The 23558-nt window shown below is 41.2% G+C and overlaps 1 protein-coding gene across 1 annotated transcript in view; it reads left to right on the top strand.

Moving 5' to 3' along the window:
* The window catches only part of LOC116957784 (gamma-secretase subunit Aph-1b-like), a 35522-nt gene extending 12883 nt beyond the window's left edge, over nucleotides 1-22639 (top strand). Inside the window, exons 4-6 of the mRNA XM_032980187.2 lie at nucleotides 10292-10414; nucleotides 11713-11840; nucleotides 13820-22639. Coding sequence (XP_032836078.1) covers nucleotides 10292-10414; nucleotides 11713-11840; nucleotides 13820-13987 — 419 coding nt within the window. The 3' untranslated portion in view covers nucleotides 13988-22639. The remainder of the gene's footprint in view (nucleotides 1-10291; nucleotides 10415-11712; nucleotides 11841-13819) is intronic.
* The last annotated feature ends 919 nt before the right edge of the window (nucleotides 22640-23558 follow it).

The raw sequence follows: 23558 nt of genomic DNA, 5'->3' as shown, positions 1-23558 counted from the left end.
GTCAAACACAAGTTCTTTAAACAAGAGCGTAGCATGTACATCACCCCCTGCAGAGTCTTTCAAGATTGCAGTGGAAAGTACGATAAAGTAAATAGTTGCTTTATTTAAGTAGGATATTTATTTGTGTCAATTTGTATGTTTATTGATGCCTATTTCATTGAGAAAACATTTTAACACGAAAAAAACATCTACACAACACCTAAAAACATACTCTTTGGTTCTTTTGGTAAAGTCACGTAGGTATAAATAATTTTATTTTCTACCTACATGACTTTACCGAAAGAACCAAAGAGTATGGATCCCTGCAGTCACGAAAATTTCAAACCTAAAAACATTCTTGGTTCTTTCGGTAAAGTCACGTATAAGGGAAACAATAAAATAATAAAAATATGAAACAATAAAAATTCTCACGCCGTTTCGACAGCAACACAAGCAATCACCTGATGATGATAATCACTCTTCATTATAAAATAGCCTACTTTTTACATTCTTGCATAACATGTTTTTAGGTTTTGATTCAAAGCTTTCGTGACTGCAGGGATTCATATTTTTTTTTGTAAAGTCCGGTAGAAGGGAAACAATAAAGCAATAAAAATATAAAACAATAAAATTCTCACGACGTTTCGACTGCAACACAAGCAATCATCAGGAGAATTTTATTGTTTTATATTTTTATTGCTTTATTGTTTCCCTTCTACGTGACTTTACTGAAAAAAACCAAGAATATGATTCCCTGCAGTGACGAAAGCTTTAAATCAAAACCTAAAAATATGTTATAAGTAATGAAGAGTGATTATCCGGCCTTTTATGGAAAATCTGGTGACCCCTTCCCCCCCCACCCCCCCGAAGTCGCTGTATAATCGATGATCTGCTCTTTACGCATCGCATTCAGTGTAATTTTCAAGGGTTTGAATCTTTGCAGATTTCATTTCTTACTAAAGATTTCATATTACAACTATTACGTACCTCAGCAAGACACTGGAGGCAATGTACATGATGTATTAAATCGTGAAATGTTATATTTTATGTCTATCTTCTATGTCTTTTATCTTAAAATGTTATCTATCTTCTATCTATATTTATATAAATTTTTGATTGGAAAATTAAATGTAACAAAAATGCGTGAATCTTTATTCAAATCTGATAGATCGGCATATGTTACAGCGGGTACAGCTAGTTTATTATGTTGCTCTAGAGCAAATATTTAATACATCAGCATTACACTATATATCTGGGGCATCATGGCCCTTGACAATTATTATGATGCCCAATATGGAATACCGTACTTATAGGTTTTACTCTCCCCCCCCCCCTATCGAATTCCAGTTGTCCTCTTGCTGTCCAATTGCAAAATTAATACAACTCCATTCAAAACACTGTCAGCTATCGGTGCAGAGCATGTATCTGGTAGATTAAATCGCAGAACTATTTCTGAATTCACTCCATAGACATATTTCTACAGGAGGCGCACACAGCTGGTATATGCCCTTGAAATTATTGTCTGCTGAATGTCAATTCTACTGAATTTGTCATTTCCAGAGTGTAACAAACCAAATTATTTTCTTTTATGGTGCATTTATTGGTAACCAGGCAGAAATCCATCAACTCACCGCACTTGAGAAGAACCCATTTTAGCCATGGATGGCTGCATTAATTCTTACCCAGGTTCTCAAAGCAATTACTGTTGCTGCATTCCTTTTCTGTATTCAATAATCCCAATACTTCATTTGTAATCGGCAAACCGCTTTTCAAATTGCCGGCTTGTTCAGTGGAGGAGCAGACTGACAAGTGGGCGGCTAGGGAAGGCTTAACCTGAAAGACAGGTTATTCGCATGGTGGTCAACAACACCCTCCAGCTCGGATGCAATTGCTGTTGAAGACCGTTGAAATGGGTTTCGTTGAAGTTCGAAATAATTGCGCATTAAAAAGTAGCCAAGCCCAATTAATAAAAAAAATGGGAATGACGTTGATAAGCGACTGGTGTGAAGATGTATTGCTGAGAACTTGGTCAATACTTTGGCACATTAATCACGTCTATGTAAATGTACAGTCTAGTTGGGTAGTGGAGGGTTAAATGACAAGAATTTTGGCATAAAACTACACGCCTCACCTAAAAACAAGGATAGTACACAGTACAGCAAGCTGCATTTGGAAAAGGTCATACACCTTGAGCTTGGACATTGATGAGCGTTTGACAGAGTGTGACAGAAGCTCTCGAGGGTTAAAAATGGATCGACTCCTTACCTGAAACTCACTCATGTCAGTTGAGGACAGTCACATGTGTATGCAAATAGATGGCTTTGCAACACAATCCTGGAGCCGGTCTTTTCTCAGTAATGCTTCTGTCTTAATATCTCATTAGGTGCTTGCATGCCCTGTATTTTAATAGCGTGACCTGGTTACCTTCATTGGCTATTTCATGAGCCTTTGTACGATGCTTGGTAATTTCCATTTTTGTAATGGATTGCCCTTGCGTGTACCGCATTTGTTGTTTCATCCACCTAAAACTTTTCATGCTTTGCAAACGGAAGCAGTTGTTCATTAACACTGAAACCATAATGTGTTATGAAGGAATTTGGTATCGGTCAGTATTCTTTTAACCGGGAGATGAAATTAACTCATTGAGACACATGAAACATTGCCTCTTATGCAAGGGTGATCTGAGTTCCATCTAGAAAATTGAAGCACACAATAGTTGAACAAAATTAAATTAAGAAAAATCTAAACCAAATTTGACAATTTAGTAAAAATGTGAATAAGGCTGCGTACAAAGGGGAATTGCACTCGTAATTAATACAATACATGTGCAGTGTGCAATTGCAGTAAAGAACACTTGTAGATTTTTCATCTTGGAATTTGGAAGGATATTGTTGGTCAGCAATGTGGCCGGGTAGCACTGTGGTTCCAGTGGTTCCAGTGCTTGGCTTACAATCATAATTTTGTGACTTCTGTTCCCAGTGATGTTCAATGACATGGGTGCCACTTTTGAGCAGCAAAGAATGGTAGTCAAATAGACTTGCCCACACCAGCGAATGTAGAATGTTTACTGCCAGTTCTGAACCACCAACAGAGATATCAACTCCACCCCAGTGCTCAGTTGATTATGGGATTACGTTTTAAATTTTGTGGTGCCAGTCCAGAACATCAGCATCATAATTTATGTTCATATAAAAGCGTTTTTTCCCTTCATATTGAAGTGTTAAATTGCCGTTTTACACTTTAGACATTGAAAAAAATATTAAACAAAATGTACCACTCTTTGTAAATGTTGGACATCCTTCTTGGGGACATACAACCTCTTCCATGGTGAATGTATTATTTGGTAAACAAAACATCAGCATGCATTATGTTGCAGGAGAACTGCAAGGCGTAAGCAAAAACAAGTTTTCCCTGTGGGTTTAGAGGGCATAAGGGTTGATGTTTTTTGTTTGTTTTCAGAGCCCCTTCCTCTCCCACCACCACTCAAAACATATTTTTAGTGAATATTCATGAAGGCCAGACGATGCGTCAGTATTGTGTGGAATGGGTGGGGTGTGGGAAGCATGCCGCATTCTTCAAGATCAAAGGGACACATCAGCGATATTTTATTAACAGAAATAACTCTCACAGTGAGAAAATGAAATGCTTTATGGCTTTGTATGTTGAGTGTTCCAACGTAGATGTGTTGTTTGGTTCATGCTGCCCTTGAAAGGCTAAAGGAGACAAGAACAGTGTCTTGTAGATGGAATTCTGGAGTTTTTTGTTGAAGAAAAAACATCTTCTGTCCTGACTTTTATTAGACCCCCTTATGCTTGTAAGAATTGATTAAGTGCCACGGTGGCGAGTTGTTCGATCCTGACCCTGATGCCTGTATATTTGGAGTTTGCACGTTGTCGTCTCCGTGGTCACGTGGATTTTTCTCCTTTGCTTCCTCTGGGTTTTCCCTCAACATTTAGAAACATGCGTTTAGAGTATTTGGCTGCTGCTGTAAATTTCCACGTGATAAGCCACTTCGTTGAGCTATCATTTGTGGCCGGGTCGCTTCATTTGAGCAGTGCTACAATTTGACTTTTTTCAACAAACTTAAGTTAACGTCAGATGTAGATGGGCAGATCCCCTCCCCCCCCCCCCCCCCCATGTTGAGTGAAGTCTGAGTACTCTCGCCTCCAATACAAAGAGTAGGTCAAAAACAGTGTTGAAAGGTTCATTAGAACTCCCTCTTGTGGAGGCCCTGCCGCCAACACTGGCGTGAACAAGCATCAAAGCCTCTGAGTGCCGAGCCATTTTCAGTTGTCTCAAATGCTGCAAATGGCTTCTCTGCTGAGAGGTGTATACATTTGTCTGTAGTTCAGCAACTCCAGGTGGCAAAATTATGGCAATTCTCCCACATTTTGGCAAAGTGCGTCTATTGCTTGGCACCTTGAATAGTTTGAAATGGGCGCCATGCCTTTACCGCACCCAATATTCTATCCATGCCCCTTGACAGGTGAAATGCCACATTTCTGTGGGGATGTTCAACTCTTTTTTTGTGCCATTGCATTTCTGTCCTAGCCCTCCGAGATTACTCCTCCGTTTTGGCAGAATTTAGCAATTGTAGAAGAATAACTTTTCATTTGGTGGAAACTGGATAATTAAGTTATACGTTATCAAGCTATTTTCTGCTAAATGGTGGAATAATGGATTCCAGCAACTTATGAATTAGGCTTCTAATGTTGAGTGTAGATAATTCTGCTGCTTAACTGCAGTAACTGTGGAGTAAACCAATGTGGCTGGAAACAGCTGCGCTCATTTTTCTTTTTTATTTTTCCCTCCCACTGAGCACTAGCTCCCTCCAGCTGACACACAATGAGTCATCAGCCAAGTATTGATCCATTATCCTGGTTTTATTCCTTTTATTGTATTTGCCCTTTAACGAACTAAATTATGCTGGTGGTGTTTAAATAACCAGGCAACGTCCATTTGTCACTCGCATGAATAGAACAACCACTTGCCCACTGCATAGGGTGTACATCGCTGTACGATTCAATTTTTCTGTTTGATCTCTTGTGGTAATGTTCCATTGCATACATCTCCAATTTAGCTCTTGTTCATCCTTCATAATCCATTAATGGCTTGCTACCTTGCGAAGAAGAAAAAAACAGCACTTCCTTTAATCTCTTTGGACATTTTAAAAGAATACATTGTAGTTAAAACAAGAAATCCATCAGCAGGAGCCTTGATTTAATCCTCTGCATTTACAGCGGTATTTCATTGATTTTTTTTTCCTGCTCCCCATTGTGTTGCTAGTCTGGAAATGTAATCTTAGCGATACATATCTTTGTGTATATATGTATATACGTCCTTCAGAATTGTTTGGTTTTTCAGTTCATAAATAATTATTACATTTAAGGTAGGGCGACTTAACACAGAAAGCACTGATCTGAACTAAGGAAGGATTAATGTACATTAATGGATACTCTTCATAACCAGGTAAGAGCCTATTGAGACTAGCAGTCATTGTTCTAGGAAAACCTTGAAAAATAGAGCAACACACTTCTGTAAGTTGTCCTCGGTTTGCGTATCTATACTTGGCCCCCTGCAAAAGAGACGTGCGTTGTTGTGCAGCGGGTTCTCACACGGTCATTGACAGTGAAAACTGAACAGCTGACTGCACTGAACGAAACAGTCTCCTCTATGGTCTTCTTCTTTCGTATGACTGATGTAGATACAGAGCAACAACGACAATTTTACACTCAGTTGGTCAAGCCAGATAACCGTGTCTGGGGCAGCAGAGTATCGCTGTGGTGTCTCAGTGGTCGTATATTAGACGTCCGTTTGGAATGCATAATTGTAGTTTTCAGGATCAAAGGAATGATTATCAAGAACGTTAAATCTTGACAAGAATATGCGTAAGAGACTCAAACGGCGATTTATTGGATAAGTGACTATCTCATGGCATGTTGTGTTTCATTGGATGCAAAGATTTGTTCACCACGGGGTTTAGGGATAGTTTATTTTTCACTCGGCACATTTGGCCAATGTTATCTAAGGCACTCAAGCATTTGAACGCTCTATAAATCCAGTTTCTTTTTAACTAGGCAACTCCTCCCTCCGTAATAGAAAAGGTTTCCACTCTGTGAATCTATAGTGTTTTCTCTTTTTCATCGCACACCAGAATCCAACAGTGTTATCGTTTTGTCCGTACATGTAAACCGTGTATGTAATCACATACTCAAAATACAACGTGATACACGATGCTTCTATGCAATAACAGACTTAAAATGTAACCCGCCGCATGACGCTCGAGTCGGACAGAGCGTCATACTATGTTATAATAACGACGTTTTTCTGGCTGGCTGGTGCGCGATGGCAAGTGTGCGATTGTGATGTCACTCGCATGCCACAGCGTTGAGCCGGTTGTGCGTTGCGCCGACGTCACGCCCCCCCCCCCCCCAAACGCACCCTCCACCCCGGCCATGTATCCCGCGCAAATACGCGGGCAGTGCTAATTGTCATGAACAGAAGACGTGTGCTTGATCCAATATTTTATTGCTTTGCACAGCTTCAGTTTAAAATGCACATGAGGACATTGTAACTGGAAGCTGCTGCGACGTAATGCTTCGCAGACCGGACTTGCAATCCATAGGTCGCAGGTTCGATCTCGTCGTGAAACAGTTGAAACAATGATGCAGGTGAATCCCCCTGCCTCTCCACCTATCGGTATGAATGGTTACACGACAGTTGCTCCATTGGTGCACACGTGTGCACGTGTGCAGGGGTGAAGTGGGAGTACCCAACTGGTTGGCACGGTTGGCCATGTACGGTGTGAAAGAAGTTTAAGTTATATTCAAAATGTCTGGCCAGCATGAAAGTGAAGGCCTGAATTCCCTCTTGAGTGTTTCTCTGTAGCTCCCTCAAGGCCCTAATCCCAGTCGTGGGTTGAGCAAGCAATTGCAAATTACTGTTTAAAAATACTCACAATTTTCATCATGACAACTGCATTATTCGAGAGAAAATAAATGTCGCTGGCTCATGTTTTGGGAAATGATCCTTCAGAGCAGCCTTCTTAAGCTTTTGAACCTTTTTGAAGGAAGCCTTTTTTTTTACATAGGTGGTTAGTTTTTTCCCCCTTAAATGTTGTGTTGCAATGAGCGCTTTTGCCTGACTATGGTTTAATAATCTAGTTAATTTAACCATAACGTTTGCATCATATTTGCCTGATGCGTGGCCTTGAGCTTCGACCTGATTTTTTAACAGGTTTTGAATCTGCAGACACGTTGACATTTCCCCCCATCAGTACACAGGTCTAGGATTTGCATCAATTAATTGCACAGTAGCCATTTCCTAATGAAAAAAAATGAAATAAACTCGATGGCTAAACAGCCCATTATTTGAGCATCATAGTGATTGTATTTGATTGAAATCGTATTTGCTTTTGAATTCAAGGTTTGCACTTACATTGAAAGAAGCTTAATGTGTCCCGATTACCAGGTGAAATCAATATGCCAAAATTGTGCAAAAAATCGCATGCAGTAGATGTACATGGTCGTATTTTTAAGTGCCAATATATTGTCCCAATCCAACATTATTTTTGCCCACTTATTTAAAACTTAACCTGAGGATATACAGTGTTTATTTCTTTTCTATACATCACGTAGACAACAGCCTTCATTGATGGCATGTACCACATATCCAGCCAGGTGGAGCTGTGGTTGGAATGCTTGTCTCGCAATTAGAAGATTGTACGTTAAAATCCAAGGGGTTAACAACAGCTTGTCAATATATATTTTTGCTTTATATCATCTATAGGGGGTGCCACGGTGGCGAGATGTTAACTACCTTGCCTGGTATACAGGAGGTCGTGGGTTCGATCCCAACACTGAAGTCTATATATTTGGAGCTTTCATGTTTTCCCCGTGCTTACGTGGATTTTTCTCCAGGTACTCTGGGTTTTCACTCCACATTTAGAAACATGCGTTGAAAATATGTGGCTGCTATACATTTCCACATGATCAGCCACTTCGTTGGACTATCATTTGTGGCCCGGTCGCTTCTGAAAAATTTCTGTACAGCTCAATGGGCCGTACCTGGTAAAATTAAAATAGTTGAGTTTTATATATAACTTTAACACCACTCTGGAAAGACTCAAACCTGCCATGAGAATGCGGAATTTCCATTGCTAGCTCAGGACCACCAACGGAGATGAACACCACCCTATTTCGTGCTTGAGCAAGGAAACAATTTGACTTGCTCTAATTGTGATATAGGTCATCCATCTTGTGAAATAGTACGCATCTTTGTTTTTTTTTTAAAGGGTCCCTAGTCCTTGGAGGAGCTTAGGTGTTTTATGCAAGGTCGCCTTTGTGCATTCTTTTAGAAATGGGAAAATTGGTACTTATATTTCCTGAAAATTTTGAAATTGGCTATCAGCTCCTTGAATACTTCTTTCCACAGAAATCTAGTTTGTGTTTGGTTAATCAACACTGTGTGAGAGCCACACATGGCTGCTGTACGTATGACTATTTGCCCTTGCGTGTCTTTAAGACTCAGTAATTAGGACACTGAATGGCTGCGTCTGCATCCAGAGCTTGTTTTTTTCTCTAGTGTACTGCAATGTGATCGCAAGGTGCATAGCATACGCCGCTGTAGACAAAGCATTGTGCAGCGGAGAGCGTTATTTGGAGATTTCTACAAATGCAACTAATTAATCAAATATGTGTGGTGAAAATGTCGCTGAACAAAAGAAAATAATACTTTGACACACACACAACTAGAAAACAATAAACTATGCATCATTAAGAAATGTTTAGTAATCAGTCGGGATAAAATCACGAAGGAGGTCAGTGAGAGCAGGATGGAGTGCTTTAATTAGACCGAAATTGATTAATGAAGACAATTTACCTGTGTGCTTGATAATTTTTTGCAATCGTCATGTATTGCCTATAATGATGTGGATCAGAAACATGGCCATTAATTAAAACTAAAATCAGCAAAAGCTGAACATTACGTAAAGAAGCATGGAGGGTAGGGGTGATGTATGCTTGGTATTAGACCGATAATACAAAAGTGGAACACATGAATCAGGGAACAAATGTGAATTCATTCCATCATATCAGCTGTTCAGAAACATAAGATGGATTGGGCAGGTTATGTCATGAGAGTGGATGATGGTTGATGGATGAGAGTAGTGATGGAATGGCAGCCAAAGTAGAGCACACGGCCGAGAAAACAGGCTCTGCAGAGCTGGAGTGATGAGATCAGCATACAGACTCCGAATATACAGGTGTCTGGGATGGAATGAAAATCACAACCTCTTGTATACCAGGCGAGGTAGTTAACATCTCGCCACCGTGATGCCCTCAATCAGCCAAGCAAGAGCTTGCTGCCTTGCCAATAGCTATACCATTCCAACGTCTGGTATCCTATAAAAACGTGCCTTCAGGATGCAGTAAGCAGTTCAGACACAACAATAAAGCTTTGGAATACTGCTGATGAGTATGTTTCTAGATTCAAATGCAACCGGTATGTTTATAGATGCTCTGAAGCCTTCATAATTACCTGACATCATTGGCTTTAATTGTATAATGTTATATTTCCAGGAACGCTTTACTAAGTGTTGAACGTGTTGTGGGAGGAGTTTTGCATTGGGATGTTTGGCAAATTCCTTAATGAGTGTTATGCATCCCAGAGGATACCCAAGTATGAAATGATACCAATCAAAAGTTAAGAAATGTTGGTGTGACTCAATTTTCTGCACTGCTATCTACTGGTCATCTTGTAGGTTGGGAGTCTTGCGTGTATGCTAAAATCTGTATGATCCACCAATGTGCATCTAAAGAGCTGGATTACAAGCTTCTATGCTAAAATCTGTATGATCCACCAATGTGCATCTAAAGAGCTGGATTACAAGCTTCTACGACGAGTTGGGAGGCTGGGATTTTTACAGCAAAGGCAAAGGCCTCACGATGTATGTTGTTTCCATAAATCTCCTATTTGGCCTTCGAATTAACCATTGGAACTTTTTATCTCTTGAACTTTGTTTGCAACATACGTAGCCAACTGTGCTAATTGGAGGGCTTTGGCAATCTGAAGGTTATACGTTAAAATCGAGGTGTGCATATATTTCATTCTTGGTCAATAAAATGACAACCGCAAAAGTGGTTATTATTTTAACAGACTGGCCCCATGCCATGAGAATGTGGAATTTCCACCAATGGCTCAGGTTGAGCATTGTCCCATTGTTTAAACAGGTTGGCACTCTACCTCGACTCCAGTGTTAGCTCATGCAGTACTCATTGTCGCTTGTTTTGTCTGCCTTGTCCTTCCTCCACAGTGTCTGGCCTGGGCTTCGGCATGATGAGCGGTGCGTTTTCTGGCGTGAACATCCTTGCCGAGTCTCTGGGGCCCGGGACGGTAGGAATCCACGGGGACTCTGCGCACTACTTCCTCTCATCAGGTTGGCCTTACTTGTTGGGTTAAGGTTTTTTGAACTACTGCAGTCTTTGTCCTTAATCTGATTGTGTATTTTTGCTGGTTATTCAAGTGTTGACTCGGGAAGGTAATGCCCTTAGCCAGATTTATAAACCAATAGACGTGTGTTAAATGGCATTACCTTCCTGGGTTAAATTGCAATCAACTTTCCGAGGTAAAACCAGGTTCTTGTGTGTAAAATTGTGAAACTCACCTTAATTTTATTTAATTTTAAATACATTTTATGACTTCGGTGTGCACTTACATTGACTTTGCCATATGTGATGTGTTTTACAAACACATCTAAACAGCACTCGGAAGTATAATATTCTCAATATTGTTTCCAATGAAGGTCCCTAATACCCCTTCTGAGTTAGTGAATGAAATCCAGTGACACTACTGTTGAGATCTTTTCTATTGTGATGCTTATAGTTTAGTGGATTTTTTTACAGGGAAATGCTTAACTGTCTGCCAAGATGTGGATAGTGCAAATGAGTCACATTGCCATGGCAATTGTATGGATTATTGATAAAGGTGGCATTGCCACATTTTAGCCAAATATCTAATGAAAATTTACATTCACCAACAATTAAATTTGGCTCATGGTGTTTAAACTATAAAAAACACACAAAAATGCATGCTGTTTGAAATGTTCAGTAAACAAGAGTTGAAAATGAAACTATTATTTTCAAAATGTTCCCTGACTTGCTATTTACACTTGTATTACCGGTTTGTAAATTCCCACTTTTAGAGACTGAACCCAAGAGCACATGTTTACACACAACAGCGTTATAGAGAATTATGATTTGCTTCACAGGGCATTAACTTGCATTATAAACAAGTGGCATGTACACATTTCATGTTCAGTTCTGAGTTTATATGTTAGCTGTGTAATAATGCCGTACAATCTCAAGGGAGACACAGGATTGATTTTGAGAAGAAAGGCGAGTTATTATTTTCTTACAATTTAGTTGCAGGTAATGTTTTAATACGGTGATATGACACCAGCACACAATGTCATAGGGTCTAATACATCCACCGTTCAGGATGCAACGTAAATTGGCAATTTCCTGCACGAATTACCATTTTATGCTTTTGAACCGAGCCGTTTGACTTCAGAGCGCTGGAATGAGTTACCGGGCTTAAGGTCAACTCGACCGACTCGCACGTGGTGGACAAATCTTAAAGATTGATCATCAGACACAGCTGAAAACATAAACTCTTACTCACTGCTCATTCCCTGCACTTGAGTCTCGTGTAACACATGCGTGTCTTCTCCTGCAGCCTTCATGACCATGGCCATGGTGCTCCTGCACACTGCCTGGGGTGTGGTCTTCTTCCAGTCCTGCGACAGGAAACACTGGTGGGGAGTGGCTGCGGTTGTTTTAAGTCACGTCTTCGTCTCCTCACTGGTGAGCGTGAAATGTGTAGAGCCAATTCCATTCAGCTCCTTGTCAATTACCTGCCCCGGTGAGAGGCCTGTAACATGCATTGTAAACTTTATTTTGCAAGGAGAGCGAGGGGGAGATAAGTTGTAAAATGTACAACTGCTCATTTAATACCACGACAGGCTGAGGATAATAAATACATCAACGGAGGAAGCCGTCTGTTTGCTTGTCGATATAAAATAAATCATTCCAGTGACTGAATGATTATTCCAGACAAATGTTTCCCTGTGTCCCTTTGTTTTAACAAGGTAAATATTAGACCACTTTGGATTTGTTTTGCGTTGTCAGCAGGGTGCGTCTACATCCTGAGTGCATTATAATTAACTGGAGGTGCAGCGAATAGCACTTTTTACGAATTGGCTTACCTAGCTATTCTGCTATTCCTAATTATGACTTCTGTTGACGTACATTTTCAATATGTTGGCAAGTATCTCCTCCATCTATCTTTTTCCCTGTCCTTGATTCTAACTACCTGTCTTCATGTTTGCTTCTCAATCTGTCTGTGTGGACATCCGTTTGTCTTTATCTGTCTTTATCTGTCTTTATGTATCGGTGTGTGTCTCTTTCACAGTGTCTCTGTTTTGCTGTATTTATTTCTCGCTCAGTATATCTAATCACTCTCCCTGATAATGTGCTGCTTCTCTTGTCACAGCCCCAGTCCTCTATCCTTATTCCTCTTTCTAGCCACACCCCCACTGTGGCTACGGTGGTCATTTGACTTTAGTGGCCCGCAGTGTCCCCAATGTTTTACTTCACGTTGTTTTAAATGCTTAAATTTGGCAAATGACCAAACAAAACCAGCGTTCAGAGGCATGCATAAAAAAATGAAGTGAGTCTGTTTTTTTTTGTAAGCACGCCTGAAAAAATTCACATAGCCAAATTAACGTGAACATTCTTCCTTGTATGAGGCATTCATTTCTGCTGTCATAAAAACAAAAAAAATTACCGTTGGTGTGAACATGCCTTATATTATACAGTTAATTGTGACTGCAATATAACGGCCTGGTGTTTTCCTCATCAGCTGTAATGTAACGTGGGAACAAACTGATCTACAGTTGATGACATGACTGTGTTGCAGTGAACGGTCAGATCTTTTCCGAGCATGTCGCTGTGTCTGCTGATCAATCTCAAGAGACGTTTTAACTTGATGCTATCGAAGAGTCCAATTTTTGTAACATTTAATATGCAGTGAAACATCTCCTTGCTAATATGAGCATTGTATGAATGCTTATCACTAGCAGCCCTTTCCCAGTTTGGTAATTCCACAGTACTGTAATGGGGGCCAGTCTAAAATCATGACCACTGTTAATGTCACATTGTATTGACCCCACAACGATGATTAGCTGACAGCTTCTGATTAAGTAATGATCTCACAATCCTCCAAGTGAAATTTGAGGGCTTTACCAACATAGTCTTACAAGATATGTACTTGTATATCGTTTAATGATTCTTTAACCTCTAGGCTTTCATTAGATTCGTATTCTGTGTTTGTTCAGTTTTGTCACCTCTATGAGAAATATCAGTATCTAGCTGGACATTACCCAAACGCAGGTCCCCTTGTCTGCTCTGTATCTTGTGGAGAGCGGTCGTTTTGTGGTTGGGGCACTGAGCCACGAATCTGGCATCCCAGGTTCAATTCCCGCTCACAGTCAACACCAGTGATGATTATCTGAACCGGTCCTCGGCCTCCCCTCGGTGGACTCAGCCTAAAATGCGTACTTGGTGTGGTGTGTAGTAAACATCGCCACTAGGAAGACAAACACGGTTAGGCGTGATGTTGGCCACCCACCCCCTCGTGTGTTGTGCCGGCCTTCATAGGTGCTCGCTAACAGCACTTTTGTTCAGGCTATAAGGAGGATCTTTGTCTTTTTGTCTGTGTATTGTAAACATGGTGACTTGTGCAAACGCCGCGTTCACAACGGTGGTGTTGTTGTTGCCTGCAGACGTTCGCGAATCCCAATTACGAGGCGAGCTTGATACCGGCCTACCTCATGATGGCCGCCTTCGGCACGTGGGCTTACTTCACGTCCGGCGGCTCGCTGAGGAACATCAAGAGCTTTGTGACGTGCAAGAGCTCTGAGTATCTGCTGGCCAGCCACCGCCAAAGATAGGGCTGCCTGCCCCTCGGCGTGCGATTCAGCATGCGTGGCTGTGTTCGTGGACGTGCAAATATGCGTGTATTTTGGGGTGAAATGCTGTCGATCCAGGAGTGTGTGTGGAGCACGGGGAGCTGCGACTCATCCCACTGAGGCTTTGCCTCTCAGTCATAATAATTCAAATAGAACTGCATGTGGACAGTGCCATAGCAGTAGCTGCTCCTGTTGTCTTCACATTTATTAATTTGAGGTTATTGTGTAGCTACACACGTAGGTCATACGTTGTCACAAGCTCTCCAATTCTATTTTAAAGGTTCATGAATGAGAGGAAATATTTGAAAAATTGCAGCTGCGCGACTTGCAGATGCACCGCCGTGTCGGCCTCTTGTGATGTCCCCACCACGTTTGTTTTTTTTTCAACGGCGAGGTTCCTGTTCCTCGGCTACTTGACGTTGTGCACTGCATGGTGGGCGTCGCTTCATCTTCGCATGAAGAGCTCAGTGTCTGAAGCCACAATGGCAGCACAACGTCTTGCAGCCGGGAGCTGGGATTTCGGAGATAAAACATTTTTTCATTCAAAGAAGCCAAATTAATCTGCACACGTTTCTGTGAAACATTGTTTTGAAAATGTAGCGAAATAGCACTCAATTGTTTTTGGGTTACATTTTCCTTTGAAAGTCCATGAAAAAATCTACAATTTTTTTTACCAATTGTGTTTCCTGGCCACTTGTCATCTTATGGTCTGGATGCACATTCGAGAAATAACTTTTAAAGTCCAGTGCAAAGAAGCTGCAGCTTATCCTTCAATAATCATTCTTTTTTTGTTTCTAGAAAATACCTGTATCCTGGTTGAGTGGCAAGGTTGTCGTTGGTATAGTGTGTTAAGCTCTGCTCTTGATGCTGATTAAGATGTTGAACAGGACACCGAGCAATACATCTTAGAGGTTCACTCAATGGCAATTTCTTGGAAGTTCATGTGTCGCATCGTTTGATTTGTGGGGGGGGGGGGGGGTTAAAGGGAGAAGTAATGGAGGAGAAAGCAATCTCCCTCATTCTGTCTGCCCACATCTCTCTTTGTCACTCACAGTGGGATTTTTGAGTGTGCCCCAAAAGGATGTTTGCTGGCGCCTGGCACTGTGTGCTTGCATGTGTGTTTGTGAATGTGTGTCGGATGCATTTATATGTAAATCCCTCTTTCCCCATGGAGCAATATTATTTTGGTATTTATTTACTCATGGTAGATTTTCAGCTACACTTTTTAGATTTACCCAATTCTGCCCTCATTAACTGCCATTATTTCCAGCGAACGATCATCCTGCACTGTATCAGTCAACACGTGCGTCATGTGTATTGATCAAGTTGCATTAAGTGTGACGGACCGGTAAACCTGAAAAGCTGCCCATTGTGGGGGACTGAAGAGTTAACTTATTTGACTAATATGAGACGAGAAGAGAAATAGTAAACCTCCTCCACATGTGTCTATGTGAGTGTGTACGTGCATACATGTGGGGAGCGGTAGTGTAGCGGTTAGCGCTACGCTGCACTACGAACCTGGCGATCCGGGTTCGATTCCCGCTCACGGCCAACACCAGTGACGATTATCTGAACCGGTCCTGGGCCTCCCCTAGGTCGACTCAACCTCAAATTAGTACCTGGTGCAGTGTGTAAATATCGCCACTAGCGAGACACAAGCGGCCGTGCCGGCCTTCATAGGTGTGCTCGCTAACAGCACTTGCCCCAACAGTCTGTTACAGGCTATACGGGGCATCTTTGCCATTTTTTTGCGTGAATAGAAAAACGCCTCAATGTCATCTCACTGTCTTGTTTGAAATTGCCATGCCAGTGAAGTATTTTGAGTTTTACACAAATTGGACCGAAAGATGCTTTCGTACAACACAACAGCTCCCGCAGGTAACGTGATGAAACATTTAACTTAAAGATGAAGGATACCGATTGTGTAGGTGACCCATTTCGCTTTGCTTATGTGATATGTTGGCACAAGGCACTTATGTTTTTTGAGTGATAGTGTGCGTGGCACTTCAGTATCACTTCTGTAATCTAGCAATAAAACATCCAGCAAGTGGTTCACCTAGTTTATATCCTGGCAACAATAATACGCATAAATACATTATTTATGCTGTAATTTGCAATGACGTGTGCTGTGGCAGTTTATGGGGTGCGTCGGCTGATGGCCAATTGGTACACCAAGGAAAAGCTATCATTTCGAACACGTGTTTTGCGTCTCCATTGCAAGGTTGCCCGTAAATGCCTTTCATTAAGGTCTATCTTCGAAAATATTTAGTTGACTATCAGTGAGTAAAACCCACTGGGGCTACGCGTGTGAGAAGCAGAATCCATGATTGCGTTGCACTGTGCTCCTACGTCTACGACCATCGCCGCCTTCAACTTGCACTGACTGGTGTGATGAAGTATGGCCAAAATACCCGCAGCAGAAGTGGGCAGGCCATCGTGCAGCAGTGAATTGACAAAAAGGGCTGTATTTGTATAAAACCTAGCATTTTTAATATTTTATATACTGTACACAACTTCAATGCGACAGCATTGGCATAATTCCTTCATCAGGTAAATTGATTTCCTTTCAAACAAGTGAAAGCGTAGGTTTGCGATGTAGAGTAAAATAGAGTATTGTATTAGAGTCCAGGGGTGGGGAACGTCCGGCCCGCGGGCCGTATGAGGCCCGCAAAATCAGTTGGTCTGCTGGCCCTGCCAAGGCAACCGCAGGCGGGACTCGAAATTCAATAAATCTAGGAGCAAACCTGGAAAAGCAGTTTCGAGTAGCAACATCATTAATACCAGCTAACATCATCAATACCAGCTAACATCACCACACACCTCACCAAAGAGAAGCAGTTCCAGCCATCACATTAGGGGTGAGTTAATTAAATGTTTGACCAAATAATAACAGGCTAATTTTTAAGTTGATAATTTTGTATGGCCCGCGAATGATGTTATAAATATCCCAATGGACCTTGGCAGAAAAGAGGTTTCCCACCCCTGTATTAGACGATGACCACCTTTCACCCTGTTGCAATCTGCCAATGAACACGCATGTTCAAAATAAATGCATGTAAACAATATCCGCGTTGCTGTGATCACGACTCTTTATTAACAGGTCCAGCCAATATGCAATCGCGCTGGATATCCTCATTGACTCTCCTGTTGTCCGTAACTTTGTGGGTTAAGGGGAAACACCACAGATTGACGCATAGAAGAGACTTACGATGGGTTAGCTCTGCTTTGTATGTATGTCGCAGATTAGCCCAAGAAGCTCATGGTTCCACGCACTTCATCTTTTTTCCACAGTGAGATTCAAAATAAAAGGATTAAAACATTCCTGTGGGAGTGAGAGGAAGTCTGCAGAACAGACCCTTACAAATGATGTGGTCATGTTTCCAACCGACATAGCAAATCTAAATTTTAGGCATTGTAAGAGGCATTAACATAGCACGTGTATTCATTTATCTTTTCCTTCATGTTGAAACTCCAAACATTTTATTTTGGTTTTGCTATACAGTTTTTCACTTTCACGGGCAAAATAATGCGAGTCGCATTAAATTGTGGATGACAGAATTAGTTTAACAAAAACATGAAAAAGTTTAAGCAAAATCGAGCTATAACGTCCATGACAATACGTTTTTAATAATGTTTGGCATGCGAGGTAATGTTTGTCTGATTTTACTTGTATAATACCCCACTGATTGTCTAAAGTGTTTATTATTTTTTTTGTCTTTGACAAGTGGGAAACTTTCAATAATGAGCTAATTCATATGCACAGACTTGCACTCGCTTTCGAGGATAATAGCTCTCCATATGTTTGAACACAGAACGCAGAGGATTTAAAATTGAACATTATTTTTGTTCATCTTTTCAAAGCATCTCGTTATTGCATTGTTGGACATTTGGATGGATCGGTGTGCGACATTACTAAGCAAACATCTTCACTTGGCTTGATACACGTGTGTAGGTATACATACTGCAATTTGTTCAGCACCTTTGGGCAAATCGCCCGAAGATGCTGGATGTAATTACCAGCGAAACGTCGTACTCAAATTCTAAATGTTGTGGATTCACTCTTGAAACACACCGGTGGGCTGAAGAAGTAACTAATTGGCGTTTTGTTAACGTGACAGTCATACGCCACATCTTTCACACGTACATGCATCGACGAATAGGCGCACCGTGTGCTGCCAGATAGAAGATCGTTAACGAAAAAGATTTGGGCTATGACGGAAACATGCTGCATGTTGCTTTAATAAGTGACACTTGGTATGAAAGCATTAATTATTTGACTCGCCACACGCAGAGTACTGTCACACATAAACATGTCTCCACTCTGAAACACCAAAAATAGAAGCGCTTCCAGAGAAATCAGATATGCAGTTGATCACTCGCTATAAAAACTCACGCTAAAAAATATATAGTAATGGATGCATACGTCTAAAGTGTGTCTGTACAATTCATGACTTGGCAAACATATAGCAAAATAGTTCCTGCCAACACGATAATACTGTCACTGTTAAAACAATGGTCGTGCGTGCTGAGACACTTTGTTCACGCGTTGCGCTGATGGTCCAATGCTGGCATGCCGAATATCACTTGACGTTTCATAGTGGAAGGGCTGATGGATTGTCATGCGTTGGGAGTGATCAAGAGCACAGTGACGTGGTATTTATTTTTGGTTTTGGCAGCAGCATGTGTGACATTTGCATCAGAAGGTGCGTGTTTTGTGGCAGGTGATATTCACATTGCACTTACTGATTTCATAGATACTAATCTCCTTAAATACAGGTGTGCATTATAAACCAGACTTTGAAAGAAACGTTTGCCAAGACGTTGCCTTTAAGATGTGTTTTTCTGAGTAGATATTTCATATAACTGGAATAAAAATATTTAAGATCGCTACAGTGGTAATCAGGAGAAATCATTGTTTATAACTGCGCAAAAACTAACTTTAATCTTGTTTTTGCAAAAAAAAAGTCAAATAATGCTGCCGGGCTGCTGTTTGTATGTTTCGATTCACGTTGGGATAGTATGCCAAACGGTGTAAAGTGCAGTTATTGTTTAATCACAGTGTTTTAAAACGACAGATTTGTGCATCACCGTGTAGTTGCCACTTGCCGACCTTGTAATAAAAACACATTCCTGCGGAGGGAGCTGGTATGAACGTTGGGTTGCTCGGTCAATGGCCAGGGTCAACGGCGGCGTGGTGTATTCCGAAAATATTCCCGACTGTGAGGGCGGGCACAAGCCGGCGTGAGTAGGTTAAACGTTGAGTTTTATAAGGGCACCACGGGGTGACCAGTCCCTCCCCACCCAGCCCCACCCCTCCCACCCCCCACCCAGCCCCACCCTCCCCACCCAGCCCCTCCCCAACCTCCCCTCTCCACCCAGCCCCACCCCTCCCATTTTTGGATGCACGACGGACGGACGGACACAATAATACCCTGTTGGCTGGTGTAACCAGGAGGTTCCTACCAGTATAAAGTAATGAAGAAGCTGCCAAGAGGACCCCTCACTTTATCAACGATCTGACATCGAGGTTTCTCCTGCGAGTCTCCCAATTGTTGGATCGCAATTGACACTTAAATTGGGGTTCTCCGGGCACCGTAATTACACATGCAACAAATGCCCTGCTTACAAGAATCCTCACAATACTAAGACAATTTGTAGAATTTTAAGTAATGTCCTTTTTTAAAATCTAATGCCATGTAAGATAATGATATTGGTGTTTTGGAACGTCTGTTTTCTCCTATTGACAGAATTAGAAATATTTCAAACATCACAGATTTAGACTGTCCACAAATTCCAGAGAAGGTGTGTGGCATGCGTTAAACGTTACATTGTGACCCTTTGTGTACTGTCTATCCAACATTTGTACTACGGCAGCTAAAATTATGGAACGTCTAAGTTATAAAATTAAGTGTTCAGTGAAAGGAACATTTCTGCTCAGAAAATCACTGCTGTCTGATGATACGGGGCAAAGGGCACACGTGTCAGAGTAGGATTTTGGTGTGTTGCCGTTGAACATAATTTGCACTGTGAACAGAGTGCAGCATAGTAGCGGACAGATTTTTTTTTGTTTCTACAAACAAGCACTGCTCATTTGCGCAGGAATCACGGGTGGGAGGTGGGTGGGGGATTGGGGGGAGGGGGTGGTGGGGGCGTGACGTCATCACGCACCGGCCCGGCTCAACGCCGTGGGATGCGCGTGACGTCATCGCTCAGTTCTCCACCGTGCGCAAGCCAGCCAGCAAAATTTGTTTTGCTTCCGATATAGTATGACGTGCATGGTGGTTTTATGTTGTAGTACAAGCCAGGCGACCAAGTTAAATATTTTTTTATTTTTACATTGTCAAAATGCGTCATTGCCATTCATTCCTATTGGTCCAAGCACTGGACGTCTGATACTGTCTGGCATTGCTCTTTGTTGAGTTGGCTTATGCAGGATTTATGAGCATACTAAATGCCAATATTTGAATAACCATAGATTAACTGTATGCTGACACTGCATAAATGCAGGCTGGTATACCGCATGTAAACCAATCGCAGCCCATCATTACATGAATCATGCTGGCGATCTGTGTGATGCTGATAATTATAAGATAATGCAACGTACGGACTGTATTTTCCATGTTCCTTGTGTGTTTTTTTTATTCCTCTCGATAGTTTCCTGAAACGATTTCCCCCCCATATTGTCATGATGGTACTGTACAGATAATAATCTCTACAAGGTAACACATCTTGCCTTAGCTGATGAAAAACCCCATCAGCTGGGAAAGAAATATGTATAGGGGGTCAGGGCAAAATGTGTAAAAAAATATTTGTCAGATAAGGGCACGTGTCCTATTAAACAAACCTTTGAGGTTTTGCCAGCCCACTGTAGCTATAGGTTAAAGGGAAGAGCTATGTTACATAACAACACACAATAGATAATTAGTGCTTTGTGTAGCCATGCTCTTGTATAAAAAAAAAAACAATCCAAAGTTACAAGGGATGTAACAATGAATAAACTCAAAATAGATGATTGTGCTTACGAATCAGGCATCAGATCGCGTGTGCAGCAATTTATGTTTTTCGATGCGTATGTTGTATGTAATGAGTTCACTTGATTCCTGCAGCTGCTTGTGGCTGCTTACATTCACCACAATGTAAAAAATTATCGATTCTAGAATCAAATCCACTTACACTCCCCCCTCCCCCACCACCACATTTTTTTCAATCCACTTCTGCATGAAGACCTCCCCATGCTTTGTTGGTCGTGTTGATTTTTTGTTACCATACTTCACCACACTGGTTCATGCAGGTTGAGAGGTGAATCGAATCGTGAACCATAATACGTGACAATCAAAGTGACAGCTGTGTGTTGAGAAGGGGATGGGGGCGGGCTGCATTTACGCGTTTAATTGCGATCGTGGTTTTGAAAACTGCTCCACAATTGAAATTGGGTACATTTGTGGCTGGTTTTTTGAAGCCAGTGGCTAAATCAGGCTGCTGCACATTCACTGAAAATGGTGCAAATTCATCCCAGGGTTACTTGAGAGCCCAAGCATGTATCATCCTTATGTACTGTGGTGTATACTGGTAATAGTCGATGTATGAGCTTTTCATACAGACAAATCCGTGAGTAGCCTTGATCTTCACTTGAAAAAAAAAACCTGTCATATTGACTCGCATTTTGGAATTAATTGGTGTGATATTTTTTTTTGCAGAGCTTAGGGGTGTGAATTTATCTTATATGTATGTGCAGCGCTTCCTTTTGTTATGTCGTTGCACCAAAACCGTCATTTTTAAAAAATACCCAATGCCAAAACGCATCGCTTACTCTTTGAAAATGAATTGTGTCTTGCATTGCGTTGGTAAAAATTTTTTTTAAAATTTTAAGTTGAATTCTATTACTTGTGTACAGTGTTTCCAATCGTGTTTGTCAATCAAGGGCAATTTTCGAAAAAAAATGTTTTTTGTAGCAAATTTACTGTATATAAGAAACAGTAAGTTAAGTCAATGTACGAATGTGTTTAAGAGACTGGATAAATTATGGTGTAGCTTTTATGAATATTTAGCTAATGTATACTTTAACATATTTGATGGTAGCCGCTTCACTTCGAGAAAAATCTTTAATGGCTTCAGGTGATGATGTCCTCCTGTTCTATTTAAGACCGGAAGCAGGTGGATGGCTTCACCATTCTGGCAAATCGCCCGATGATGCTGGATGTAATTACCAGCGAAACGTCGTACTCAAATTGTAAATGTTGTGGATTTACTCTCCAAAACACCGGTTGGCTGAAGTAACTATTTGGCGTTTTGTTTACGTTACAAACCCCTGACTAATTGGCTGTGTCGGGTGGTGGAGGGTTTCGACACATTTATACTTATGAATAATATTGGTCGTGAAATCCTCCGTGTTAAAAATCATTAAGCTGCAGAGAAAGCCTTTAGGCTAAAATTCACACTGCAAGTACTGTCGTAGTGCAGTGGATTACAAAGGAGCCACCTCCATGTGTCACCATCTCGAGTCGTGCCTACCTGCAGCCATGGAATTACTTTGGAAGGTTAGAGCTGTACGCGTGGCTTTGTATGCTGTACCAATGACCCTTTGAATTATAAAAGCAAACCGTGATTTTAAATAAATTTGAGAACAAAGCGCAATGTGGTATACGTGGGGTTTTCTGTGTCGCATGTATTTGGTACAGTCTTCTACTTACGAACCTAATTCGTTCATGAGACCCGTTCGTAAGTAGGAACACAATAATGCACTGCATTTAAATGCCCATATGGTCAGTGTTATGAAATGTGTGACGGTTACAAAAAAGGGAAGCATTGTTAAACTCATTACATCTCGCGGAGGATCGCTCCTCAGTGCAAACTAGTTACGCCGTTCAGTTTTCAAGTGCGAGTTCACTTTTTAAGTCAATGTTTTTTTATATTTCATGGAAGCTGTTTCATAAATACGAGTGCTCGTATGTCGAGGACTGACTGTTGAATTTATTCCACACCGTACGTAACCAACTGCTTATCAGAGGCACATCATGTGGTGCTTCTCGTTGTATAGTAATTCCTGTGATTTGTATCTCTTTTCTGTATGGGAACTTGCCTGGAACAATAATGAATGATAATGTGGCGACATTGATGATTTACCACAAAATGATTTTTGTGACCAATATTGCTCCGAACGTTTGTTGGGTTAGCTCGCGTAAATGTGTCATAAACCCACCTCTACCGGACACAGCCAATTAGTACAGTTTGTCACATGAACAAAACGTGCCAATGATTTAGTACTTAAGGCGATTGCCTGATGAAGTTGGTTGTAATCATCAGCGAAATGTCGTACTCAAATTGTAAATGTTGTGGGTTTACTTTCCAACACACCGGTGTGCTGAATTAGTAACTAATTGGGCACATTTTGTTCACGTGACGAACCTTATTCATTGGCTGTGTTGGGTGGAGGTGGGTTTACGACACATTGACGCGATCTAACGCAATAAAAAAACGTTATGAACATTGTGATGCTTTGTTTATAATTATATTTAAACATTTGTAGGAAATCTTAACAAATTTAACCCATAAA

This window comes from Petromyzon marinus, chromosome 1 (assembly GCF_048934315.1).
Source record: "Petromyzon marinus isolate PM22_M1 ecotype Great Lakes invasive population chromosome 1, UKy_Petmar_22M1.pri1.0, whole genome shotgun sequence".
NCBI lineage: Eukaryota > Metazoa > Chordata > Hyperoartia > Petromyzontiformes > Petromyzontidae > Petromyzon > Petromyzon marinus.
The sequence above is the reverse complement of the archived record's forward strand: the minus strand, read 5'-3'. Positions and strand labels throughout refer to the sequence as shown.